The sequence below is a fragment of the Ursus arctos genome, unplaced genomic scaffold (genome assembly GCF_023065955.2).
Source record: "Ursus arctos isolate Adak ecotype North America unplaced genomic scaffold, UrsArc2.0 scaffold_14, whole genome shotgun sequence".
Taxonomy (NCBI): Eukaryota; Metazoa; Chordata; class Mammalia; order Carnivora; family Ursidae; genus Ursus; species Ursus arctos.
The window spans coordinates 62,726,145-62,754,020 of record NW_026622808.1 but is presented as its reverse complement, the minus strand read 5'-3'; the positions used below and the strand labels follow the sequence as shown (position 1 = coordinate 62,754,020).

Sequence of the window (27,876 nt, the reverse complement as noted above, 5' to 3'; positions counted from 1 at the left end):
TCCAAATGCAGCCGAAACCCTTTATTGGAGCCACCCTCCTAATGCCACGAGTCGCCGGTAGCTTTCCCTGGGCGCCATGCATGGAGAGGTGGACCGCGGGTGGGAACCGAGTGCTGGTTTGTGCTGTGACAGTACAAGTGGATGCAAAGACTTGCAGTAGCTGCCTCTTAGCAAACTCTCTTTCCTCCTGCCCGGTCCCCGGGGGCATCGAGGTGGGGCAGGGGACACGCTGAAGGGCCACTGGGGTCCTGCGGCAGGGCTGTCTTTTCTTTCCAGTGCCCCTAAACCGTGTGCTTCCGTCTTGGGGGGAAATAGCAGTCCCCAGAGAGAAAGCGCTCGGCGGCAGGCCCTCGGAGCAGTACTGTGGGGCCAGCCTGGCCTGACTCCCCCTGCCCCGCCACCCCCATCGCCCCCACCTGGCCTTACACTTCCTTCCGCAGCATCACCTTGATGTTGCTGCAGACCTGGCCCAGGGCGGCGAAGAGCGGGTTGCAGAAGGTACGGATGCAGAGGGAGTAGATGTGGCTGATGCATTGGATCTCGATCAGGTAGCTCTTAATGCACGGCACCACCGCCCAGATGTGGCAGAAGGAGATGCAGGCGAACAGGAAGCCCCAGAGCAGGGCCAGCGGGACTCCCAGCAGTGTGGACAGCAGGCGGTAGCACCAGTACTTGGACACCGTGAAGGTGGTGTAGCTCACCTTCCACACGCCGTCGAAGCTGTAGGTGCCCACGGGCTCTGCGATCACGTCTTCGAAATCCACCTGCGGGGGTGCGAAGGGCAATCTTTCAGTGACAGCATCCACCCACGTCCTACGCTTCTGGGTGCCGGTGTCGGAACGCTCTGGAGGGCTGCTTGCACCTGCTGGCGGGGGCCCACCGCCGGGGATCCTGCCCCAGCACAGCCTGGCTGAGGCCTGAGAATGCATTTCTGACAAGCTCCCAGGTGATGCCAGTGCTGCCCGGGAGCAATGAGGCACGGAGCTGGGCCACCCCCTCATCTTATGGGTGGATAGACAGGCCCTGGGGAGTTGCGTGACTTGCAAGCCACCAGGAAGTTAGAGGCAGGCCTAGAGGTGTGGTTCTTGCATTCTGTGATTTTATGATCCTAGAGAGTTGGACAGTCCTAGTCATCCTGGGGGTGGGGAGGAAACATCTAGCTAGGCTGGTCCCCGAAGGTAGCCAGGTGGGGGGAGGGGCGAGGGCTGGAAAAGCACATTGGGCGTGGCTAGGACCTCAGGGAATGGACAGCGTGTGCCCTCAGGGCGATGCAGGTGCTTCCAGAAGGCCAAGTGCAAGCCCAGTGTGGCCAGAGTGAGGCCGGAGGGGCCTGGCTGGCCATTCACTGTGTTGAGCAGTGTCCGAAAGCTTTTGCGCAGGGACTGGCTTGACTCGATTGGGGTTGATTTTTTTTTTATTGAGGCATAATTGATATATAACATTATATTAGTTTCAACATAATGGTTCAGTATGTGTCTATTTGGGAGATGATCACCACAGTAAGTGTAGTTAACGTCCGTCACCATACGCAGCTCCAATCTGTGTGCGTAATGAGAACTTTTAGGATCTGCTCTCTTAGCACCTTTCATACGTGCCACACAGTATGGTGCCGTATAGTCACCATGCCGTAACTTACAGCCCCACGACTCATTTATTTTATAACTGGAGGTTTGTCCCTTCTGACCCCCTTCACTCACCACCCACGCCTGCCTGCAACAACCACCAGTCTGTTCTCTGCTCTCTGATCTGAATTTTGAGCGGCTGGCTGGGCTGGTGGTGTTGGGAGAGAGGACGCAGGTGGGGTCCAGTAGGGAGCCGTGGCAATATTCCAGGCGGGACCTGCTGCCAGGCTGGTTTGGGGTGACAGTGGTGGGTTAGAGAGAGGAGCGTAAGTCTGAGAGCTATTTTAGGATCTGGCATGTGGCAAAGTGAGGGCCATGCCATCCTGGCTCGTAAAGGTGTCTGGTGCCAAGTCAGGCCAGACAGGCCCGGCACACCTTACCCTAGTCCCACGGCGACCTCAGACTTTTCCCTCCCCGCTGCCCACCCCAGCCCGCCTTGCAGCTGGAAGGAGCATGGGCGCTCAGAGAATCCGGTTCACACGTTCCACCGAAATGGTGGTTGAGGCCCCATTTGGGAAGTGGGAAGAAATAATCGGTAAACTTGAAAAAAAAAAAAGATTACTTTCAGCCGCGTCATGTAACTAACCTTTCTTGAGTTGCCATTATGCTTTAAACACCATCATAGCTGCTTTCTCATATGCGATGTCCTTTAGCATCCCTAAGCCTTAGCTGTCGTGTCTGTAAAGTGGGGACGTGACCATCTTCCGTGCTCCTGGATCATTTGAATGAAAGCTGGTTGAATGAAGGCTCAAACTCATCAGACCGAGGGTGGAGGGGTCACCTGTGGGGCCTGGTGGGGGGCAGAGCTCAAACATCAGTCTTCCAGGGGATCCTCTCATCGGGGCACAGAATTACTATTCAAATTACTTTTCATTACAAAATGACCTAGCCACATTGCAGAAAATTCAGGAAATAGTAAAAAGAAAACAAAAGCATCTCCAATTTGTATTTCTCTAGTAGTAGCAATGTCATTGCTTTGGTGCTTTTCTTTCTGGGGTGACTTTTTTGGAGGAAGGGAGCAGACATACCCCTGTTGCATGGACAATGGCGAGTCCTGTTTTTCTCACATGAGTATATTCTGAGCTCCTGTGCTGTGCCTCAGATCACTGGGTCCCCCTGGAGAGGGCACAGGATGAGGTCTCACCCAGGGGATGGTATGTTCATGGGAGGCAAAGTTGACAGGCTGGGATTTCAGGCTGCAGGTGATGTGAAAAGCTGACTCAGGGAGTCAGTAGGGCCTTCCAGGACCCTCTGTAAATCTCACCCTCCAGCTGTCTCTGCTGGGGTTCAGCAGAGGTCATTTAACCTCTTTAGGTCCCTCCCCCCCCCACCCTAGGTGGAAGGGCAAGGCTGGAGGAAAGAATATAAATATGGTTCTCATCTCAGAAAGATGGTACTTGTTTCTAGAGGGCTTCTGGGAGGTGGTGGCGGGCTGGGAATTTGGTGGACTGTGAGGTTTGGAGGCAGAGATGGAAAACTGGTGTGCTGGATATTTGGAAAAGAAGGCCCAAGTTGGTTGAGGAACATCTCAAGGCTTTGGGCAGTGGATGGAGAGAGCTGGCATCTTCTCTATTTGGTTTATATGGGGCAAAAATTCAGAGTTGCTGTTTCTTGGGGGAGCTTTCAAATCTAAGAAGCTGGGGAGGATAGGCCTGGGGGACCATTCCAACCCTGACCTGGGTCCACCCAAGTGATTATTGAGGTTTGGTTAGATCCCTAGGGCCTGGGTCCTGTCCACTGAGGCGTTCTGACCTCTGCAGCCTGTCCCTCCTCCATCATGGCCTGATGCATCTTAGCACCCAGGCTGGCTTCTGGAGCATGGGAGCAGCCCCAGGAACTTTGCCAGAAGAAGGAGATATTAAGGCGGAGATGTGCCTCCCTGTCCTGTTCCAGCAGGCACTTCCTTCTTCCTTCGCTCTCCCACTCAGTGCCTGTGGCCTCCTGGCCCTTCTTGTGGCTGTTCCTTAGGATGGTGCCTCCCCTCCCCACGGATGACCCAGTCCTGCCTTCTCACCCCACAGGAGGGCAGAGAGCCCAGAGGTGGGAGGCAGAGCCCAGACTGAATCCAGGCATCCTGATTCTGATCTAAGCTGTCCACACCAGCCCAGCCAAGGTCAGACCCCGAGGCGGATGCTGGCTATGGCTATGCAGAGTCAGAGGTCTGGTCCCCATGGAACAGAGAGACACTCCCCAAGGCAGGGCTCCCGGCCCCTGCTTTCCGCCCCCAGCCCTGCTCCTCTGTAGCCCAGCCCGCTTTGTTCAGTTAGTCCCGCGCACTCCGCCTTTCAACACATTCGATTACTTGTGTTGGCCTGGGAGGGGCGGCAGTGTGGAAGAGAGCCTGTCCGCAGTCACACTGCGGATGCTGGAGTCCAGCTCGGCTGCTTACTGGCGCTGTAGCCTGCGGCAAGCGGGCCGAGCTTTTCTGCGCTTCAGCTTCCTGGAGTCATCTCGTCAAGTTTGTTGGAGGATTCAATAAGTTCAGACATCGAAATACTCAGAACACTGCCTGGCACAGAATCCCGGAGTAACCACCGTTAGCTGCTGTTGTGTGCTGTCACAGAGTGTTCTCTTCAAGGGGGTGGCAGAGCCCCAAGGGTGGCTTTGCACCCTGGCATGCGTGCTGCTCTCATGAGCGACTTCGGCAGGTGCCTTACACCCCTGAGCTTCACTTGCTTATCTGTACAATGGGCTTGCTATTTCTTACAACCTTGTTATGAGGAATAGAACCATCCGTTCACAACCTCCCAACCATCTCTTCACCCACCCATCCATCTCTCATCCATCCGTCCATCCATGCATTGATCCATGGGTCTGTCCATCCATCCATAGCCATCCACGCATCCGTCCCTCCATCCATCCAAACACGGGTTTATTCAGCACCCACACTCTGCTAGGCATACCACCTCTTGGGCAGTGCTCAGCACAGTACCTGGCACGTGGCAGGTGCTCAGTGACAGTAAATATGTGTCCATTGTTCTCACGTTCCTATGAAACTGTATCTCAGAAAACCTGTTGACGCCCCAGATCCTAAGTACAGTAATTGTGCAACTTACCCGGTCCTACCTACGTGCACGGGCACGCATGCCTCCGACTGCGCTGATGAGATGGGGGCGGTCTTCTTTCCCCTCATTTGCTGTTCACGGTAATAATCTCTTTCCCCGGGACCTCTCTGTGGTGTTTTAATTATTATTTCTCTGCAGAACACATCAGTGCTGACATTTGAATTATTCCCTGTAATCGCCTTTGGGCACTGTGCATGGGGCGACTGCTCGTTTTCTGGGAATTGGAGAGCGTGCTCTCGGAGGGATGGGCTGTGCGGGCAGGCCCAGCTGTTCCCCGAACTCGGGTTGAGCGTTGGGACAACTTTGGTCACAGCGCCTGCTTGGGGAGGTATTTATAAGACCCGGCTTGGGCAGGTCCTAGGCAGTCACGCCAGTCTATCAGAAGCACAGAGTGACTTCATTTCCTAATTCGTCTCTAAAGTGGAGGGGAGATGGCTTTTTCTGGGAGGGTGGTGGGATGGGTGCTGGACCCATCCGCCGAGCCTCAGGGCTGAGTGTGCAATTGGAGGGAGGGTAGGCGGTTGGGGAGGGTGACGGTGGCTGCCCATTCAGTCAGTGTCCCCTTCTCTGGCATATTTATTTTTGGAACAGCGAGAGAGCCAGTCAATTAATTGGAACAAGCCAGCGCAGCCCCCACAGCCTCAAGAGGGTGGGGAAGGGTGCAGGACAACAAGGCTGGGCTTCGCTGGAGGATTCGGGGGAGGCCAGCAGCCACCCCCTGTCAAAAATACCTCCCCAGATTCCTGTATGACTCAGTCCTTGGGCATCCTGGGCCCTGGACAATTCAGACAGAGTGTCTGTGGGTGGGGAAACAGCTCTAGGCAGAGGGATGGACATGTGGGGCCAGGCTCCACTTGACCACTGAGTTGCTGTGTGATTTGGAGCATGGTGCTTTCCCTCTCTGGGCCTCTGGTTTGTTTGTTTGTTTGTTTTGTTTTGTTTTGTTTTTAAACTATACCAAGAGGATTGGGCCAAGATCCCTAGTGACTCAGAGTTTGATTTGGAGTCAGAACACCCAAGGGGGAGGCTTAGTTTTGTGGGGTCTTAGTTTCCTTGCCTAGTACCTTGGTACTTAAGGGTGGTCCAGAACCCCTCTTCCCAACAAGGTATGTAGAGAAGTTCAGAGTAAGCATTTAGAAATAGTCACAGAAATTTGACCCACTCATTGTATGTCTGGTAACTCTCATAATAATAAAAAATTGGGGCTTACATTGTAGATGCCTGTTTCTCATTTCATTTCCCTAGTAATTCATTTCTATTGAATTTTACCTAAATATTGGGGTTCAACAAATTGAAATTATAATAATAAAACTGGCCTTCACCCAGATAATTTGAGAAGCACGGGCCGATACAGTAGGAAGCTAAAATGAGGTGATAGCTGTAAAATAGCTGAAAAATGGCAAAGCTTTGCTTCTTGTGTTATGACTGGTAACAACAATAATAGAACTCTATGTGATCTGGGGGAACCAAACCAATGCTCACGGTGTGGCCCTTGTAGGTAGTTTCCGGCCATGTATCTTATACTTAGTATTTTGCCAGCTTTTTTGGTGAGGGGTTAACCAGTCTCCAAAGATGACCCCCAATTAGTTATGGCTCTGAGCGTTTAAGCCCTTGCGTCCCCTCATCCCATACTGAGTCTGGGCTTGCCCTAGGACTCGCTTTAGTCACCTAAATGCAGTAGAAGGGATGCCGTGCCAGGTCCAGAACTAAGCCTCAAAGACGCCTGGAAGTTTCTGCCTTGGGGAGTCCTGACCTGCCATATTAAAAGTCCACCTGTATACCCTGATGTAGAGACTGCTGGAGTTAGAAGTCCACTACTCTCCCCTGCTCTAGAGTCTGGTGGAGTGGCTGCCTGACAGAGAGACCCAGCCATCCCAGCCTCCTAGCCTCCCAGCCTCCCAGCTACGCCCTGCCTTCCATCCAGCCCCGCTGAGGCACCAGGCGCAGGAGGGAGCCAGCTCAGCAGAGGCCCCAGGTGGCTGCTGCCACTTGAGAGGCCACCAGCGAGAGCAGTGGAACTGCCCAGCAGCATCCACGGAACTGTAGGAGACCACCACATGCTTGTGGCTTTCCGGCATTGAGTTTGGGGTGATTTGTTACCCAGCAATAGTTAACTAACACAGTGCATCTTTAGGGAAAACTGGTAATAACTCGGGACTCCAGATTTCTCTTCCACAAGACAAGGGGGACTTGTTTGTACTTGAGAGTGCAAAACATTCACCGGCCCTACCAAATAGGAATTTCTGGTGGCAGAACCCAGAAATCTGCATTTTAACCAACTCCCCAAGAAAGTGGACCACCTTTTGAAAAGCTAGATGACTTAATACCTAGGAGTCCCCATAACGCTAAATTATAAATACTCAACGTGAGTTAGTCCAATGTAGCCCTTCCGAGAGGTACCTGACAGGGGACCAGACATGTCCAAAAGGAAGAAACTGCCAACAGGGAACGAGTAGCAGGTTGGATGACCTTCCATAACCCAGTCTCAACCTGCCCCTTCTGCTTTCTCCGGCAAATTCTCTTTCAGATGCACTTAGTCCTGTCATTCTTCAGCAGACAGAGTAGCAAAGAGGTTTCCTCTGTGTGCCAGCTCTGCCTCACCAGCGGTCCATGGCTTCCTGGAGGAGTGCTGGGATCCATTAGTAATGTCTGCCATGGACACAGTTCGAGGAGGTGGTGGTAATACCCGTCTCTCACGCTTGCCAATGCCACCCAACATCCTTCTCAATATTATGGCTTTTGCTATTTTGTTCCCTCTTCTTCGAAAGCCTTATTCACATTTTAATTTTTTCCCCATTTTGTTTTTATGCAGCGGGGCTACTGTCTCCCCATGAAGCTGGCTCCTGATTTTCCCAGACGAGAGTGAGGTCTTCCTCCCTTAAACTCCGGGACACTTCGTCAGGCACTAATTTACGGCGTTTAGCACCTTCTCCCAGATAGTCTCATTATTTGAGGCTCATCCTCTCGGTTGGGTTGGATTCGTCTCAAGAGGAAGTACCAGGTCAGTGTTGTCTTTCTGCAATGGGCTGTCCAGGTGGACCCAAACTGGGAGCAGAGTTTGTAGAACTGGCGGCTGCTGGGTCCTTTGGGTGTTTCTTAGCCTGAGCTGATAGGCAAAGGGTGTGGTTTGCGTGTTTTTCTGAGGGAGGAGAGTGTTTAGGGGCAGGTGTAGGTTGGAGGGGGGTGGGAAACTGTAGGATGGGCTTGGGTCATGTCTGGCCCCCTGCCCTGTTTGACCTTGAGTGGCTGCGGGGAGAGAGGTTGGGGCCTGAAGTTGAAAGACCTGTGTGACACTTTGGGCTCAAGCATTCCTGCTCTAGGATCTGGGTGCCTTGGTGTGGATTAGGGAGACAGCCCTGAGCCCTGTCAGAAAGAACGCAGAGGCCTTCGAGGTGGGGCTGCAGTCCTGCAGGAATGCCTGGGCAAGAGGACTGGAGGTTTCCAAGGCGGGTCTGAAGGGAAGGCTGCAGAGCCCTGGGGACCGCTGCTGCACATTCCCACCCCCCAGAGCCTGGCACGGGGGCTCATGCGCAGTGGGTCTGTCGTGCTCATCACCATCTCCTCTGAGACAGTGCGGGACCTGGCACGTAGTAGGCCCTCAGTAACAATTCGTGGAATCCGTACTTTGTGAGTGGTGGTGACAGTCGAGGGTGGAGGGAATGGGGTGTGCTCACCCCAGATCCTCAGCTCTAATCCCAGGGGCCTCCCCTTTACCCGAGACCCAGCCGTGAACCTTGGGGACCACAGTTCAAGTCTGTTGGGCTGTTCAGGGTTCTCCCTCTGCCTTTGGCACTCATTTTCCAGCCTTACCAGGCCTTCGTTGGGGAAGTTTGGGAAGTTTTAACTGGAAAGTCAAAAGGGAGCCCCTCTGGTTGGCTGGGGGTCAAATCCACAGACACCATGGGTCCATCTCCTGCTCTGCATCCTTGGCTTTTCTGTATGAAACCTCGGCAGCTTCTGGCAGAGGGGACAGTTCTCCCTCTTCGCCACCCGACCTCTGTTGACGCCAGGACTCAGGCCAGAGAGGGAAAGGGATTTCCCTGGAGTCACACTGCAAGCCTGTGCCAGGGCTGGGGCCAGAACTCGGGTCTCTGTAGCTTGGTCTTCTTCCAGCATCTTTCTCTGTCTCCCATTCTAGCCCGTGGGGAGCCTGTTAGCGCTGGTGAAACCACCCTGACAGGTCCCTCCTGAGCCTTCAACTCCACCTCTGCCTGTTCTTCTTTCTCTGCGTCTCTTTCACCCCCTCACTTCCTTTTCCTTCCTCCTCCCTCCATCTTGTCTTTGCCCCAGTTGACGAAAGAAGTCGAGGTGCCTCCGGCTCCCGTTCAGACAGGCCCCCTGCCTAGCCGGCTCTCCTGTCTCTTTCTTCCTTTTCTTTATCCTTTCACAGACCATACACAAACCCAAGTCTGCTTTGACCTGTTTGTGCTATTTATCTGACTCCGTTTTATGATCCTCATTCTGAATTTCAAAACTTTCTCATTTCTCAGTTATTCAAAATAAAAGAAAATCAAATAATTCCCCAAACCAGGGAACGTCCAATAAATATACCAAATAATCATCTCCGCTCGACAAGATTATCTGCAGGGCCTTTTGCTCAGCCGTTGCGGGATGTTGTCTGGGGTTCGGGAGAGACTGCATAGGCAGCTGCCTGTGTGCGGCTGCCCCCATCCCTCCCTTGGATTAGAACCCGGGCCTGAAGCCTGGAGCCGGCTCACTCCGGGCTCCGTGGGGCCTGAGAGCCTCTCTACACTTGTCAGCCGTTGTGGGTCTCTTTCAGAAGCCACATTCTCCCTCGGGGTCCTCTTCTCCAGCCCCAGCAACAGGCTAGGGACCGCCTGAGGGAAACCTGGCCGTAAAAGCTGGCCCATGGCTTCGTTGTCCTGTCCTGCACGCTCCTCCAAGCTTCAGCTCCGCTCACATTTGTCACACCCTTGCGCGTGCTGGCGACTGTTAAGCACTTTCAAACCCCTTATTTCTTTTATTCCTCACATTATACTTTTATTTGCACAGTGATGCTCTGAGAATCTTGTACCTGGTGGAGGTAAATGATATTATGCTCACTCTGCAGAGGGAAAGGCAGGTCCCGAAAACCTAGGTGGCTTGTCCAGGGTCATCGCTTTTAGGTAGAAGAGAGTAGATTTGAAACCAGGTCTTTTAAAGCCAAGTTTGGGACTCTGTCCTCCAGACCACACTGCACAAACCACGATGATACTATTTTACATTTATCTAGTAATTTCCCCCTTGGGGCACTTCTCACACTGGTCCATAATTACCTTACTGCTACCATTAATGATACCGATAAATGCAATAATAACATAGTATGAGCTATGACGGGGAAATGCCCTGAGGGAAGTCGGGGCATGGAGGAGGGAGCGACTGACTGTCTACAGGAGCTGAGGAAGGCTACCTGGAGGAGGTGACATTCGAGGTGGATCTTGAAAGTGAGCAGGGCATTCACAGCAGAGAGGAGAGGGGGAGGGTGCTCCTGGTGTAGACACAGGAGTATGTTACGGTTGGTGTGGCTGGCTCCTGGCATGGGAGCTGGAAGGTGGAAGAAGAAGATTGGGGCCAGATCGCGTTGGGGCTTGAAAGCCATGGGGAGAAGTTAGAGTTCATCGGGCATGGGAAGTATCCCTCCAAGGGATGACAGCATAGGGGCTGTGCTTCCGCTCAAGCCCAGAGCCACACGGTCTAGTCCAGTGGCCATGAGCTTTGAGCACTTGACCTATGACCGGGGCAACAGAAGAATCCTAAATCTTGTTCAATTTTAATTCAAATGTAAAAAGCAGTACTTCATTCTGAGATGGGAAAACTTTTTAATAGTTTGGAACGACTCGGGCCTGTGACTCGATTTCACCTGTACATTTTATGAGATCTTCCGACAGAACAAGGACTTCTGATCCATGTGGAGTCTGAGCTGATAGGCAGCCTAAGTGTAAGCTACACGCTGGACCTCAATGATGAAAACAGACTGTACTAGTGCATTGATAATTGTCTTAGTTACATGCTGAAATGATACTATTTTGGAAATATTGGGTTACATCAAAAATACCACGAAAGTTAATTTCACCTGTTTGTTTTTCCTCTTTAAAACTGTGGCTGCTTAGAAAATGTAAAATGACATCAGGTGATTGTATAATGGGTCGCATTATATTTCTACTCGTCAGGGCTGATCGGTGATTCTGATGCGTTTAGTAGGACCCAGGGTGGCCCGAGGCACCTGCCCTTTTAACAGCCCTTCCAGTGACTCTGATGCTGGGGGTGGGGCACCCTGCTTCCAGGAATTCTGCTGAAAGATCCCCACGGCTGGCTACCAGGAGGAGGTTGGGGTGAGGGTGTGGGCCTGGAGGCGGCCAGGCAGCTAGTGGCTTCCAGATGGGGAAAGTTAGGTTGACTCAGGCAGTGGCCGTGGGGGAGACACCCCAAAGGCTGGGTAACTGTTCTCTGAGCACTGCCTTTCGGGAGCCCGGTGCCCTCTGAGAGGCCTCTGCCCTGGCCTGGCCGCAGGACCTGGGGTCAGGCGGGGAGCTGGCATGAGTGTCAGGCATGGTCCCCACACCATGGGCAGTGGACACAGGGCAGTGTTCTGGGGGAATTAATGCCTACTGAAAGCCACCCTCTGGGGATTAACCCCGTGCCCACCTCGGAGACCGCAGAAATAACCCCTGGCACGGAAAAGAGCCCAAGTTGGCCACCCGTTGGTCTTCATCCTGGGACGAGGGCCAGGAGCTAATGGGAAGAGCCTGGGAGTAGTACGGAGGCACTTGCCTCTGTGACTCTCCTCCCCGCCCCAGGCAACACGTGCGTCATGTATGTGCGGCTGAGATTTTGCTCCTATTTATGCTAAACGTTCTTTGGGGGTGTACATGCTGGCTTTTGAGGGAGGGTTTGGAGAAGACTGAGGAACAGGGCCTCTCATCAGGGAAGCCGGTCGTGGTTGTGCATGGAGCAGAGCCCTCCCCTGTCCTGTGCCCAGACACTCTGCACACCCGACACCCTCCGGGCAGCGGCGCCCAGGCAGGCCCGCCGAGCCTACCTTCACTATATCCTCGTTAATGTTCTTGGGGTCTCGGTTCACCAGGTCGATCTCCTTGCAGTGGATGTCCTTGACAATCTGGGCCTCCAGGTCTGTGTGCTCTTCGGCCATCATCATGGAGCTGGGGGACCGCAGCAGGAGATCTGAGCTGTGCAGCCAGTGGGGCTGAAAAGACTTGGGGCAGGGACACAGTTCAGTGTCCCCAGACTTGTGCCCCTGCCGGCTAAACAGGCCCCACCCAGCATGCCAGCTGACAGCTGTCCCGCATAACTTCAGCCTGCGTCTCACTAAAGCCTCTGTGGCAGGCCTCCAAGCTAAAATTAAGACTGGGGCTCTGCTGGAAGGCCCAGCACTCCTTACAGGGGCTGCCGTGGGCGCCAGGCCTCACCCGAGAGAGAGCAGAGGCTTTGGCATCCGTGGGCCGTGGGGCGGCTCGGCTGTTGGTGCAGACCCTGGAATTTGCCCCCTGCCAACAGCGTGCCATCCGCTCTGGGAGGGGAGGCGGGGTTGGTCCGCAGCTCTCCCTCTTGCTGGCTGGGAGCTTGGGCAGACCTCGCTTCTCTGGCCCACTGTGCTCCCACCTGGAGAATGGGGCCGTGCTAATAACAGTCGGGGCTCTGCCTGCCCTCGCGGAGAGGAGGAGATGAGCTCGCGTGGGGGAAAGGGCTTCAGGAACTGACGTGCTGTCTGGTAGGGATTCTCATTGGAGTAGTTAGTACCTGGCCTTGCTGTTTGGTGGTCTGGAGCAGGGCTGAGTCTTTCGTACTTCTGGGCTTTCCCCTGGAGGGGAGTTGATGGATAGTGGGGGAGGCAGAGAAGCAGACCACCGACGGGGCTGCCTACTCTCCCACGCCTTCTTGATGCCGTGTGGAGGGGACATGAAGTCCATGTTTATGCTGCCCTTTGCTGTGCCCCTAGTGACAGTTTCCGGGATGCCTGTGGGCCCCAGACACTGCATGGGCATCGGTGGGATGTTCCTCTCTTGGGTGCCTGCTCAGTTTTCCTGGGTCCTCATGCATCACTCAAGGCCCCCACAGCCCGAAGGATGAAGACTCTGAGTCCCCAGGTGCCAGGTTCTATGCGTCCATTCACCCACCCTCCCACTCGTTCATTCAGGATTTGCTAACAGCTGGTGACAAAGAGATCAATCAGGCTCTGTTCTTGCCTGGAGGCATTCACAGTCTATGGGGACAGACTGATTAAAATATAAGTAATTATGATAAGGTGTGGCAAGTGATATTTACAAAGAGCTTGCCCCAAGAGGTCCACTGGAGGCAACAACTTATTCTGAGGGCATCAGGGAAGACTTCCTAGAGTTAGGTGTTGAAGGGCAAGCAGGAGTTCACTACCTAGAACATTTCAGGTGGAAAGACCACAGGTGTCAGAGGACTGGTGTGAACTAGGATGCTGAGAATTGTGCAACCAGGGCCTGGTTGCTTGGTGGGGGTGAGGCAGGACATAAGGCTGAGCTTGGGCCTGGGTAGGAAGGTCCCAAATGTCATACTAAAGTGTATGGATTTTTAAAAAAGATTTTATTTATTTATGAGAGAGAGAGAGCGAGCAAGCACGAGCAGGGGGAAAGTGCATAGGGAGAGGGGAGGAAGAGCACAGGGAGAGGGGCAGGGACATAAGAAGAGGGGGAGGGGCTCAGGGAGAGGGAGAGGGAGAAGGAGGCTCCCCACTGAGCAGGGAGAGCCTGACTTGGGGCTCAGCTCAATCCCAGGACCCTGAGATCATGACCTGAGCCGAAGGCAGATACCTACCCATCTGCTTAACCAGCTGAGCCATCTAGGCGCCCCCTAAAAGGTATGGATTTTACAGAGGTATTGGGAAGCCTCGAAGACTTCAGTGCAGCAGAGGGTCTATTGGAATGATGCGTGAGGAGGATCACTGGCAGGTAGAGCTGGGTGAGTTTGAGGCAGGAAGACAGTCAAAGCTCAAGGCAAAAAGCTGGGCTCTGTCAGTAATTGCGCTTGGCTACTATCTAATAAAATGCAAAATACTAGTGGCTGGTGCAAGGTGGGGGCTTTCCCCCCCTCTCTACATAGTACAAATAGATTGTTCAGAACTACTGTGGAAGCTCCATTATGTCATCAGACTCCCAGACGTCCACCTTTCTGTTCTGCTCTTCTTACAGCCACCTCATAGGCACAAGGTGGCTGCCGCTCTTCCAGCCATCAGATGAAAGAGGAAAAGGGGCGAGGGTGCACCAGGAAAAGGCATCTGCCAGCTAAGTCAGCTCCATTAGAAAGCTTTCCCAGAAGTCCCACTTGACAAGTTTTGTTTATTTGTCAGTGACCATCCTTCTTGGCAAACGAGGCTAGGAAATGCAGATAGCCCCCACAGCATCACTAAGGATAAATGGTAGGCAACTAGAAAACTCTATTGCTAACTCTCTTAGGAATTATCTGTTTATTTCCTTTACCCCCCTGCCTGGGCCCCCAGGTCGTGGGAATATGGACCTTCTCCTGTGAAGAGTCAGGACAAAGAAAGTGTTGCTGCCTGTGTTCACGTGGGATACGGCAGGGATCTGAGCCTGAGCTCGAGTTTTGTCCATTGCAGGACCAGACGTGTCTGGGAAAAGCCGGGGCAGCTGGGGCGGGAGTAGTTCACAAGGGTCGGAGGAGGGGCTGCCTGGAAGAGGCTCATCCTGAAGGAGAAGTGGTGGTAACAGAGAACAGGAATGACTGTGGACGATTGTGTTTTCAAAGATGGCCCCCTCTATGCTCTTACAGGACGACTGACTCTCTTCTGCTAAATGGGGTCTGGGCTCCTCCCCTTTAATCTGGGCAGGGGTTAGATTAGCCTGACCTAGAGAGCACAGCAGAACTGATGCTCCATGACTTTCGGGCCAGGCCCTAAGAAGGATACAGCTTCCTGGCTCTCTCCTCTCAGGACTCCTGTCCGTGGAAATCAGCTGGGGGCCGAGGAAGCCCAAAGGAACCCACGTGGAGAGACCACGTGTGAAGGGTCCAAGGCCCCCAGCTGGCGGCCAACACCGGCTGTCCCACGGGAGAGATAGTGAGCCTTTGGACGAGGCCAGTCCTGGGCTTCAAGTCACCCCTAAACCTCCATGCCTTCTGGCTGAACCCCGGACATTGTGGGACAGACAGACTGCTCTGCGTCCTCTCTCTGTATCCAAACCACAGAGGCCACGAGCATACATTTTGGATGCCACTGAATTTGAGGGTAGCTAGTTTACAGGCACAGGAGCTAACACGGTGCCAAGAGCAGAACAGCAGCTGCTTTGGGGAGGCTCACCACGCGCTGGTACCTCGCGGGGGCCCTCGGTGTGCCTGAGCTGTCCCGCTGGTCCTGTGAAAGGGTGGCTGCCTCGAGATGGCGGCCGATGCTGAGAGGCCGTAGGGCAGCTAATACACATTTTGGGTGTCGGAGGAAGGAGATGCGGTGGCCTGAGGTGACGGGGAGTAGTTTCTGAAGGCGGCACTGCAGTGGGGCCAGAAGGATGAGTGGAATTAGAGAGGCGGAGTGGGAAGAGCGAATCTCGTTTCATTCTGACGATCCTGTTTCCAAAGGCCATGTAGTGGAAGGAGCCTTTAACTCAGGACCTGTTAGGAACTCCGGCCTGAGGTCTACTCCTGGCCCCTCACTAACCGGTTTCGTGACCTCGGGTAGGCTCTTGACCTTCCCTGTGCCCAGTGTCCCCGGCTGTCTGATGTGGACGGTGATCCTCACTCCGAGACTCCATGCCTCGCACACAGGGACAACCCTAACGGCCCACCCACGGGCCCATGAACCTGCGGAGGAGACGTTAGGAACAACATTCTGGAAGAGGACGCTTTCGAGTCAGCCCGGGGCGATGCTCCTGACAGCGGAGCACAGTAAAGGAGGCAGAGTGACTTTCCGAAGCCCATTTTGTGCCTGGGGTTTTGGGGAGGACGCTGCGTTCTTATTTTAAAGGCATTTTGTTGTTGTTGTTTGGCTTGCTCAGGGAGAGAGGGAAAAATCTTTGAAAATGGGATGTACAGGAAGACTTAAATCTGTGGAGTGCGAAAAGGGGAAGTAATAGGAAAGATGACATAGACCGACTCACCGGGAGAGTCATAGCACTGCAGTCTGAAGACTCAGTTAACTGTCAGATTGAAGGCTGCATTAACCAGCAAGATTTATCCCTTATACACAGGTCTCCAAGAGAGGTGAGGCGAGGATGCGTAGAGAAGGAAACCTTTTTGTTTTTGTCGGGGTTTTAGATCTAGGCAGAGGGCCTCTATTTTCTGTTTGCTACTTGGCTTTTGGAGTCTGCATTTAGAAGACACATCACAGCATTCCAGAGCTGGAAGAGACCCAGTTCCTGCATTTTACAGATGAAGAGTGTTGGTTGCTGGAGGGGAGAACTAAGGATCTGGAGACAGAAGAACTGGGAGTGATTGACCATCTGCCAGTCAGCAGGCCACTCCCCTCCAAGCTTCAGTTTACTCCTCTATAGAATGAGGATAAGGACACCATCCCTTCTTACCAGATTTTGGTACCTGATTCCTACCAGAGATTTTGGAGATTTTTAGAATGTTTTCCCAAAAGGGCAATGCAATCTCAGGATGCATTAATAAAGATATACCATCCAGAATGATGGAGGTGACTTACCTACCCAACTCTGCACTGGTCAGACTACAGTGGGAGTTTGGTACACTTGGGCTCCATGTTCCAAGAGTGGTTTTGGGAAACTAGATCCTGTTGAGATAGGGTAAGTAAGATGGTGCAAGAGCTAGAAGCATGTCTAGAACAATCTCAGTTTGAAGGAGAGAAGACTAAAAGGGAAGAACAGAAGAACCTTACTCAAATCCATGAAAGCTTAAAGGAAGGGATTTATTCTGAGTGGTCCCAAGGACTGGTGAGTAAGTGGCAGACTTTGGCTTCATTCAACCCAGTGCCCAGCTCACTGCAGGCCTCTTGATAATGGTCGCTGATTGTCAAGGGTACCAGGAAGAGCTGACTCTCAGTTGTCCAGAAGTCTACTAGGCTGCTTCAGAAAGGAGTGAGCTTCCCAAGGCTGGAATTGTTCAGGCAGAGGCTGAAAGGGAGTCAGGGTTGGAAAAGTACAGGGAAAAGTAGGCAAACTTTGGGGCCAGATAGTAAATATTCTAGGCAGGACCAGCTATGTAATTTGCAGGACCCAGTGAAAAACAAAAATGTGGGGCCCCTTGCTGAAAATAATTACAAATTTCAAGACGGTGGCGGCAGAGCATTAAACTAAGCTTGTGGCATCTTCTAAGCTTGGGGCCTTGTGGGTCGCGTGCCCATGAAGTTGCCCCCGGCTTTAGGCCCTGTGGGCTCTACCGTCTCTGTCACAGTGATTCAGCTCTGCTGTTGTAGCACAAAGGCAGCCACAGACCATAGATAAATCAAGGGCGATGGTTGTGTGGTGGTAAATCTTTATTTATAAAAGTAAGTGGCGACCAGTTTTGGACCCGCGGGCTGTAGTTTGCTAACTCTGCTGAGGGGGAGAGGCTCACGAGAGCCACGGCAGGATGATGCCACGCCCGAGCCTCTGCCCATGTTTGAGCCACCACAGAGTTGCTCTCCTGCCTTCTTCTTCCACCCAAGGGAAGACTCTATCTCTGCCTCAAGTCCCGCACCTCACTGGCGTTCCTTGAGTCCTGATCTCCCTTTCCATCAGGGAGTGAGAGTAAGTAAATGAACCCGAGTCACCGTATTCCCTTCTAGCAAACAGGGAGACTGGCCCCTGCCGTCCGTGGCTCAGGTGGCAGTCACTTTGCCTCCCAGGTGAGAGGAAAGGGGTGGAATGTGTGCCAGCCTCAAGGACCCACAGCAACACTGTTCAGAAACCACACTGGAGCGGGCTCTGGGGAAGGGCCTGTGTGTGCCTGTGGATGAGACTAGTGTTTGCTGGGTTTTTTCCAGACCCAGAGGAGGCCTTGCTCTCTGAGCACAGCAGGCGCTTCTGTGTTCAGCACGACTTCGTTAATGCATAGAGATCTGATGCCTGGAAGGGCTTCTGCAGGCGGCAGGCTGGCATCTTGGCCTCTCTGAGCTGACCCAGAACCCCGTTGATGTTCTAGAGACTGGGCGCCCTGCAGGTGATGTTTCTGTCTGAACCACTGTGCTGCGCTCGCGAGGCGCTAAAGCACACGAGAAGCCTCTGTTCCTCCCTGTGTGTCCCCTTAATCCCCCGTAGGATCTCAGTCTCTGCTTCAAAAAGCATTGGCTCCAATTTACTCCTGCCTGAGCTGCAGATGTGAACTGCTTGCAGCGTCCAGGTGACTCAGAGAAGGTCCCCACTGTGTAAACGGTGCCTTGTTTGAAAACAGGAAGAGTTCAGCTCCTGTGTCCACGGAAGGTTTCCCAGGGCCACTTTTTCATTTCATACACACCGACTCAGTGCTGGTGTTTTTGCTGGGTTCAGCAGAGGGGAAGCAAAGATGAATAGCGCATTCTTCCAGCCCACACTTACCAACGCGGCATGCAGCAGCTGCTGAGGCCGGGAGGCCAGCATGGCAAAGAAGGAACCGAGGAGGCTCCCCCCGGGGAGGATTTCACTGTCTTGCAGGGGCAGAGGCACTCCAGCGCCGCCGGGACCCGCACAGTGTGATGAAGTTACAGGGAGCGGGTGGTGGGCCCTGCCTGTGGGTGTCGGGCGTCGGCTTGTCTGGCGGATTGCGGTGAGCTGGGGAGAGCAGCCGGAGGACATTGGGATTGCTTGTTTTTGCAGGGAAGGAACTCTTGCCCTCTTTCTTGGGCTTTGTAAAGGATGGCAAGTTTTAGGAATCACATTGTGTGCGAGTTGAACTGTGTCCCCCTGAAAGATTGGTTGAAGTACTAACCCCCAGCCTTATTTAGAAAGAGAGTCTTGGTGGGCGATCCAGGTAAGATGAGCTCCGTAGGGCAGGCACTCATCCTGTATGACCGTGTCTTTATAAAAAGGGAAAATTCGGACCCAGACACAGATGCACACACGGGGAGAACGTGATGTGAGGGTTGGAGGTAGGTCGCCATAAGCCAAGGCACTCGCAGCCACTAGGACAGCTGCCTGGAGTCGCCCCTTCCCTACAGCCTTTGGAGGGAGTGCGCCCTGCTGACAGCTTGAGCTCAGACTTGCAGCCTCCAGGACGGTGAGGCCATAGATGTCTGCTGTGTAAGCCACTCTGTGTGTGGTACTTTGCTACAGAGGCCCAGGAAACTAACACAAGGGGGAAGGACCCCAACTTCTAACCATATTCCTTTCCTTGTGCGTCTGTAACGAATGACCACACCCTATTGTAAAATCAGGCAAAAATTTCCCTCTTAAGGTTCTGGAGATCAGAAGTCCTAAAATCAGGGGTCAGCAGGCCAGGATTTTTTTTTTTAAGGAGGCTCTAAGGGAGGAGAATTTATTTTCTTCTTTTCCTTTTTTTTTTTTTTTTAAAGATTTTATTTATTTACTTGACAGAGAGAGAAACAGCCAGTGAGAGGTGGAACACAAGCAGGGGGAGTGGGAGAGGAAGAAGCAGGCTCCCAGCAGAGCAGGGAGCCCAATGCGGGGCTCGATCCCAGGACTCTACTCTGGGATCACGCCCTGAGCCGAAGTCAGACGCTTAATGACTGAGCCACCCAGGCGCCCCGATTTTCTTCCTCTTCTAGCTCCTAGAGGCCACGTGTATTCTTTGATTCGTGGCCCCTGTCTCCATCTTCAAAGTGCATCCCTTCAGCCTCTGCTCCATACCAGGGGCTCTTGCCTCCCCCCTGCCCTCTTGGGCCACCCCTACCCCTACACTTCTGATCTCCAGGGATCTTTTGCTTCTTGCCTGTCAGCATATGAACACCTAGACTCCTTTTGAACCCGCAGCATCGGGCTCTGTGGGGATTCCAGAGCCCTGTGTGCCAGGTCAGTCTTTCCAGACGGCAGCTGCTGGCTGAGCAGAACCTCCTGGGCAGCCAGCCCCATCTAGCCCTCAGACGCTCCTTCCCTCCCTCCCTTCTTACAGGTGTGTTAGGTTTGCAGATGAAGAACAGATTTGGGACTCATGTAAGGTGGGACATTCCAACAGCCAGAACTTTCTGGCAATCGGGTGGGGTAGGCTGCTGAGGTAGCTCACCCACCGAATGTGGAATCCTGTAGATCTTAAGAGCGTGGGCTTGTGCGTCACACTGACCTGAGAGGATCTATCAGCTACAAGTTGCATGACCCCCGAGCCTTAGTTTTCTCTCATGTGAGTTAGGAATGATGATGATCATAGGCTGAAATGAGGACAACACCAGGGTCACAAACTGACATGCCGTCCAGGTGAGGGGACGGAGCAGGCCAGCTGAAAGAAGCACAGGGCCTTGGTGGTTGTCTGTCATTTGACAAGAAACATACCCCTTTGCTTTTCGCTGTAGGAGCCCTGGCAGGGCAAACGTGAATGATGACACGAGGGGTGCTCGGCCTCAGCGGAGACATGGCGCGGAGTGGTGGGGACCATTGCTTAGTTGTGGTCAGTCTTTTACAGGAAAGAGCACAGCCTCCTTTTTCAGAACTCAGGCAAGAAGAGTTACAGGGGCTATACCTACAATGAGAAAGGAACTTGGCTGACTGGGGATTAGGAAGACAGCCTTTGGGGGTTATGGGGCAAGTGGCTGGTGTCAGGATTAGAAGTGCAGGTTAGCTGCTGAGGATCCAAAATGACACAAAGGGCCCAACCATGGCAAGCTTGGTAAACTCTAGCTTACAATTTAACCCCTGCTAAAGGAGACAAAGATACTGGAATGTGTAGGAAGTGACTGTCAGGACTTTAATGGGGCTTAAAAAAAAAAAAAAAAAAAGCCTCCATCATCCCAGGAAAAATGGTTGTGAGACCCCCAGTAGGATCATTAATCCTGAGCAGAAGCTGGGCTCTTGTGGTTGCATTTATCTGCATGGTTCGAGCTGCAGCCAGGTGAATAAAAGCCCTTCTTATTGAAATAGAACTTTCGTGGTCTGTGATTGGTCTTTATTTTGTTCAGATACAGGAGGTCTTTGGTTTGCTCAGTTATGTGAAGATACCACCGTATTACTTCATTTTAATATGCTGTAGAGCTGGCACAGAGTTGTAGAGAGAAGTTTCCATTTTGGCTGACATACATATTCATGGCCACGGTTTTCTTTGTGTGCCCTCCTGTAGGAGGAATTATTCTCGTGGCGGGGCTGGGGGGTGGAGGGGGAAAGGATGCCCTTTGACAGACCTTGATTTTATCCCTATTTAGTAAACCAGGCAAAGAGTGGTCTGGTTGGTTGGTTCACTGGAGCCAAGGAAGTTGGGGAAGAAGGAAGTGGCTAGAATGTGGGAAAGGGGCAGTGGGGTGTGATTTATAATAATCAATAAATATTGGGTCTTGTTTCTGGTACAGAGCTCCTAAAACTCTTGGCATTTCCTAAGTGATAAAGGTGTCCTTTGTTGTGTTAATGAAGTGACTTTTGGAAAGCCCCTAGGTAAACCAAGGATGAGGGCTGATTGCAGGGGACCCAACCTTGTCATTAGAGGGTTGGAATTTTCAGTACCATATCCCCACACAGAATTCTGTCACCCATGGCCAGTGATTTAATCATTCATGCCTATGTAATGAAGCCTCCACAAAACCCGGAAGGCTGGGAGTTGGAGAGCTTCTGGGCCGGTGGGCACAGGGAGGCCCTGGAAGGGGGCTCGGAAGCTCCACGCCCTTTCCCCACACCTGTGTACCATGCAGCTCTTCCATCTGGCTGCTCCTGAGTTACATCCTTTTATAATAAGCCGGTAGTCTGGTCATGTTCCTGTGAGTTCTGTGAACTGCTCTAGCAAATTAATCCAACCCAAGAATGGGATCCTGGGAAGCTCTGATCTATAGCTGGTCGGTGACAACCTGGACGTGTGATTGGCCTCTGAAGTGTGTGGGAAGGGGGTGAGAAGGTGGTGGAAGCGGTCTCGCGGGACCCCAAGTAGAGAGTGTCAGAATTGGGTTGAACTATAAGACACCAGAGAATTACTTGGTTGTCTGGAAAAAACACACACCCAGGAGGCAGGTACGGGGCATCTTGCCCTGGAGAGGCGCTGAGGAGAAGGTGGTTTTGGAGTTGGGGCAAGGGCACCAAAAGAGATGGGAGGGAGGAAGCTGTGGAAGGGAGAGAGGAGGATGGGACCAGAAAAGGAGAGAGAGCAGAGGGAAAAGTTGGAGCCTCAGCGGCCGCCCCAAGGCTGACATGGTAGACTGGGGTAGACTTACCTAAAGGGGTTGGAAGAAAACAGTATTTTCTTTTAATAAAATCAGGTTACCTGGGGAGTTACTGAGCCTGCAGGATGGCCAAGGTTTCTGAGCATATGTTCTGAAAAATTAACTGCACCGGCTCCTCCAGAGACCAAGAGGGACTTGTGGAAGAAATAGATTCATGAGCAATAAATAAGAACTGGGAATAACTTGTTCCATGAACTTAGCATTTTGGACAAGAGTGCCTGGTACCCAGTGGGGGCTCTGTAGGTATTTGTGGAGTGAATAAATGGAGGTAATTCCACACTGATTCATGCCTGGAAAGAACATAAGAGCGGAGATGCTAAACCAGAAAATTCTATGATAGAATAGAATAGATAGGAGGATGATAGAATTTATACTTTGTTACATATGTTCATGTGAGCTCTACAGACTCAGGACCTGGCATCTGTGGGCTTGCTTCACATGGTGACAAGGTGAGGATTGGGAACAGGGGTCCAGTTCCAATCAAGTTGAATGTCTGCGCTAGCAGGAGGGAAGCGCTGACAGGTAATCAAGGCTTTGCTTGCTTTGGGCTGTCTGGAAGCTATTAGGAGTGGCTATTGCTATGCGCATGTCATGAGTCCAGTCAGAGCTGAGTCAAGAGATATATGGCTTCCAGCTGGATTCTGAGTGCAGTCGCGGATCTGCTTTTGTAGTTTTGGCTACCGGTGGTCAGCCGGGTCCGGAAGCAGAAGATCCTCCTTCTGGGGCGCCTGGGTGGCACGCCAGGTTAAGCGTCTGCCTTCGGCTCAGGGCGTGATCCCGGCGTTATGGGATCGAGCCCCACATCAGGCTCTTCTGCTATGAGCCTGCTTCTTCCTCTCCCACTCCCCCTGCTTGTGTTCCCTCTCTCGCTGGCTGTCTCTATCTCTGTCAAATAAATAAATAAAAATCTTAAAAAAAAAAAAGTTAAAAAAAAAGAAGATCCTCCTTCTGAGGCATGGTCAGTGCAGTAGACCTAATGCTACGTCACAACGCCTACGTCATTCACCCCACTTCTCCTCATCATGTTGGCATCTTATCTCGTATCATCACCAGAAGGGTGAACACAGTATAATAAGATATTTTGAGAGAGACCTCAATCATGTAACTTTTATTACAGCATATTGTAATAATCGCTCTATTTTATTATTATCGTTAATCCCTTACTGTGCCTACCTTATAAACTTTCTCATATCTATATATCCCCATATCTATATCTGGCACGTATTATCTGAGGTCTCAGGCATTCCCTGGGGGTCTTGGAATGTATCCACCTTGGATAAGGGGCGCTAGTATACTTTTGAATTGACATTCAAGGCCATTATACTTCTGTTTAACACAGAAAATCTTGAGATGCATGTTTTTGAGAAGATGAGATAGAAATTGGGCTGTATAAATTCAGATTCATCCTGGCTCTGCTACATACCCAGTGTGACCTTGAGTAAGTTAATTAATCTCACCATATCTCAGTTTCCTCCTCTGGAAAGTGGGCTAATTATGTTTCGTAACTCCTGAGCTTAAATGAGTAAGCACAGGAGTTAATGCAAGGGAGGTACAACCGTGCTCGGCACATGGTGAGAGCTGGATATTTTAGTTGTTGTTGCTAACCAGTGGTAGTAAGGTTTATTCAAGTGGAGGGAGGGGTGACATTTGATAGTTACTCGGGTTGAACGAGTGGACGCTGAGGATTTCACGCCAGGCACTGTGCTGGGTGCATCATATCCACTCTTGTTGGAGCTCCTCCATAACTCTCAGAAAATAGTGGGAGCCACTGAGGTTCAGAGAGGTGCAACGCCATGCCCAGGGTCACACAGCTGCTCAGTGGTGGTGCTGAGATTGGATCTCAGTGATGCTAAATATTTCCCTTGGGCCATAGGGTGGTTCTGAAAGAGAAGGAGAAGACCTGTGGTTTGCAACCAAAGATGGTCTTTTGCTGGGGCACCTGGGTGGCTCAGTGGATTAAGCATCCGGTGGTCTTGGGGTTGTGAGACGGAGCCCTGCGTTGATATTCTCTCTCCTCCCTCTCCCTCTGCTCCTTCCCCCATCCCCATTCTCTCTCAAATAAATAAATAAAAATTTTAATTAAAGAAAAGATGGTCTTTTGGTAGAGAGTGGGGACCAGCCTGTGCAGAAAGGCCACATATGGGTTCTAGCTTCTGTGTTTGCAAGGGGGCTGGAGAATCCATTTGGAGTGAGAGGTAAAAGATCCTGGGTCTTGTTGTGTGAGAACTCTCTGGACTTTCACCTTAGTGAGTCAGTCCCTCCTAGGGCTGCAGCTGGGAGGAGCGGTGCTGGGCCGAGGTCCTGCTGGATGGAGCTGAGGCTTACATGTGCCTCATACACAGGCTCGGTGGGTGAGCCTGAGGCCAGGGAGGACACATGGGCGAAGTAGCAGCAGGGGCCAGCAGGTGTCCAGAACGTTAAACAACCGTAACAACGATCAAACCCTGCAGATGTGTTGGTGGGTGGTAACATTTTTTTGGACACAGGTGAGATGTCCATGGGAAGTGCCAGAAATTTGGGGATGGAGGGGGTGGTGCTGGCATCCAGAAGCCCAGGCAGTATCAGAGAAACCTGGAAGATATTGTCTTCTTTCCCAGATTAGGAAATTAAGACTTTGAGAATGGGGGCGCCTGGGTGGCACAGCAGTTCAGCGTCTGCCTTCGGCTCAGGGCGTGATCCCGGCGTTATGGGATCGAGCCCCACATCAGGCTCCTCTGCTATGAGCCTGCTTCTTCCTCTTCCACTCCCCCTGCTTGTGCTCCCTCTCTCGCTGGCTGTCTCTATCTCTGCTGAATAAATAAAATCTTAAAAAAAAAAAAAAAAAGTTGAGAATAAAAATGACCCTCCCAAGGTCAACCTGGTAGAAAGTGGAAGAACCCGCTTTATTTAAACCAAGCCCACAGTTCTTTCTCCCCCTCGACTTGACAGTAAGTCCACTCAGCAGGGCTGTGAACTCAGACGGATGTGTGGATCCAAGCAGGGTGGGGTCACGCGCCGACGAGGGATTAAAACCTGATGCATGGGAATCAGGTGCATTGCTTCTTCCGGAAGGCATGGTGGGGCTTCCAGAGTGGCCTGGAAGCTGAGGCTCAGCTCTCATGGGTGTGTATCTCCCGCCCTTCCTCCCGGAGTGTGGCGAGTGGAATGAACATCCGGCCCGGAAGTCGGCAGGGCTAAAGTTCACAAACCTCGTTTCAGACAATGGCAGTCAGTCACCCTGGGGTCAATTCTTTGGCAGGACGGAGTTCCATCCCCCAGGACAAACCCTCCAGGGCAGGTGCAGCCCTGGAGACCCACCGAAGCACACAGGAAGACCACTGGGAACAGGGACCAGTTCCTCTTCGAGAACATGGTGGCATCTTCAAGGTGTTAATGAATCAGCCCGAAGGAACCTCCGAGAAGTAGCATCAGTACCGGCTAAGTCTTGGATGCCTCACTGCACAGGTGAGAATGGCAAACTGGAGAAATGACAAGTTAGGGAAGGGAAACAGCGCGTGCTTATCCGGAATGGTAAGAGCACATTGGCTGTTGGAGTAGTGCCTCCACCAGCCCAAGGCTCCACCAGCCCAGGAGCCCACCATTTGCGTTTCTATGAATCCGGAGTCCAGGTGGCCCTGAAGGTCAACCCGGACACCAGGCCAGGTGTGCAGGGACCGGGCAGAGCTAGAGGGGATGGGAGACCGCCTGGAGGGGGCTGGTTTCTGAAGAGCTGGACGAGCAGGGTGCATTCTGGAGCTGCTGTTTCTCTCCCACCATGGCCTTCAGGAGGCATGGCTGGGCACCCCTCCCCTCTTGTTGACATCCGGGGCAGAGCCTTCCTCCTCAGTTCTGTGAGGGGAATTTGCCTGCTGGGGTGCCGGGGAGAGGACGCATATGTGGGTGGTGGGTCCTTGGGTGTGTCCGTCGAGCAGGACGCACGTGACCCCAGCGCTTCTCAGACTTCTGTGGGCAAGCCCCTCAGCCGAGGCTCGTGTTACCATGCGGACTCTGCAGATCTGGGATGGGAGCTGAGACTCTGTTTCCGACAGGCTTCCAGGTGATGCCATGCCCCATCTGGGGACCCCACTGTGGGTAGCAAAGTGTCATGCCTCAGTTAAAAAACAAACACCCAGGGGCACCTGGGTGGCACCGCGGTTAAGCGTCTGCCTTGGGCTCAGGGCATGATCCCAGCATTATGGGATCGAGCCCCACATCAGGCTCTTCCACTATGAGCCTGCTTCTTCCTCTCCCACTCCCCCTGCTTGTGTTCCCTCTCTCGCTGGCTGTCTCTATCTCTGTCGAATAAATAAATAAAATCTTAAAAAAAAAAAAGTAAAAAAAAAAATAAAAAACAAACACCCAAACAAAGAAAGCCCGGTATAAATACCATTTTAATTTTATTTCTAACATGAAGCTTGTCTCCTCTGCCCAATTGAGGTTGGCCCTGGCTGGGAACCCAAGTGGGAAGGGGATGTGGTCTGGCTTTTCAGTGTACTGCTCCCCTTTTGCCCCATCACCAACACCCCGGAAATAACTGTCCCTTCTGGGTGGACAGATGGCAGACACCCCAACCCATTCCCTCACTGGAGAATGCTTTGTAGGGCCTCTGTCCCTGGCCTCCCCTGGAGGGGAGGGCAGGAAGGAGGTGTCAGCTCTCCCCTCTGCCTGGTCTTGGGTCCTGCCCCTGGCGCACCCCCGGGGCTCCCCGGCAGGCAGCTCTCCGGAGCGTCCTGGGGGTCTGAGCACTGGCTGCCGTAACAAAACACCAAATACTGAGTAGCTTAAAAAACAGACATTTATTTCTCACGGTTTTGGAGGCTCGAAGTCCAAGATCAGGGTGCAGGCCGATATGGTCTCAGGTGAGGGCTGTCTTCCCTGCTTGCAGCTGGATGCCTTTGTGCTGTGTCCTCACGTGGCGGAGAGTGAGTCTGGAGTCTCCTCTCATAAGGGCATCCACCCTATTAGATCAGGGCCCCAGCCTATGACCTCATTTAACCTTTATCACATCCTTGTTCCACACTGTCACACTGGGGGGGGGGGGGGCGGTGAGGGCTTCAGCATCTGAATGGGGTGTGGGTGGGCAGGAGCAACTCAGTCCAGAGCCCTGGGCCCACCCTCCATGCAGACTGTTCTTCTTGCTCTGCTACTCCAGGCTCCTCCTGGGAGCTGCCCACTGCAGGCTTCTTGGGGGGCTGACCGGAGGCCTATGTTTGCATACCCCCCAATTCTTGGGAACTCTTGGGCGTCTTGTCTGGTGCTCCTCAGAACTCTGTTAATGCTGAGGGTGGCCTTTGAGATTCTGCAGCTCAGCAGAGATCCGGCCAAGGAGGGGATGCCCATGTCTTCATCCTACAAGCCTTCCCCAGTCTACCCAAAAGGCTCTCCTGGGCTTCCCCACACTTGGATTGGGAGGCCCAGGAAGAACCCCTCTTTCCTTACCCATGGGAAATGCCTTGGTACCTGCTACTGCAGCAGATTCCTCCCTAAAATTGTCACCCTTCCCTTAGATAGGTAGTGGCAGGTGATGGGTTTGGAAAATATCCTATTTGTCCACCTTTTAATAAATAAGCACTTACATAGTACTTGATAAAGCCAGAAGTTGTTCTAGGTACTTTCCTCATAGTACCGTATTGAATTCTTATAGGAATGCTGACAGATAGAAATGATTATTAGCCTTATCTTACAGATGAGGAGATCAAGGCACAGAGAGGTTAATTAGCCTGTTGAAAGTCACACAGCTTGTACGAGGCCGAGCCAGGAGCTGAATCCCCGCAGTAGGTTCCAGAGTCAGAGCCTCTAACCTCTGCTCCTCCTGCCTCTCAGCCCGAGCAAGGAGGTGTCAGCATCTCCCTCACAAGGGAGGAAATGAGGCTCAAGAGAAGAAATGACTTTGCTGAGTTTGCACGGCCCAGATTCTCTCTTGGGGCTCAGGGACGCGTCTGGTGCTCTTCCCCTGGGGAGATCACTTGTGTTGTTCTTCTGTTTGCGTTTT

The 27,876-nt window shown here is 52.5% G+C and overlaps 1 protein-coding gene across 1 annotated transcript; it reads right to left on the bottom strand.

Annotated features, from left to right (window-relative positions):
- On the bottom strand, positions 1-12,010 carry CAV3 (caveolin 3). The gene is made up of 2 exons (XM_026500369.4): positions 11,727-12,010; positions 1-764 (listed from the first exon to the last, which is right to left on the bottom strand). The coding sequence occupies exons 1-2, from the start codon at positions 11,841-11,843 to the stop codon at positions 423-425; spliced, it is 459 nt and encodes a 152-aa protein (XP_026356154.2). The 5' UTR covers positions 11,844-12,010; the 3' UTR covers positions 1-422.
- Positions 12,011-27,876: the final 15,866 nt, after the last annotated feature.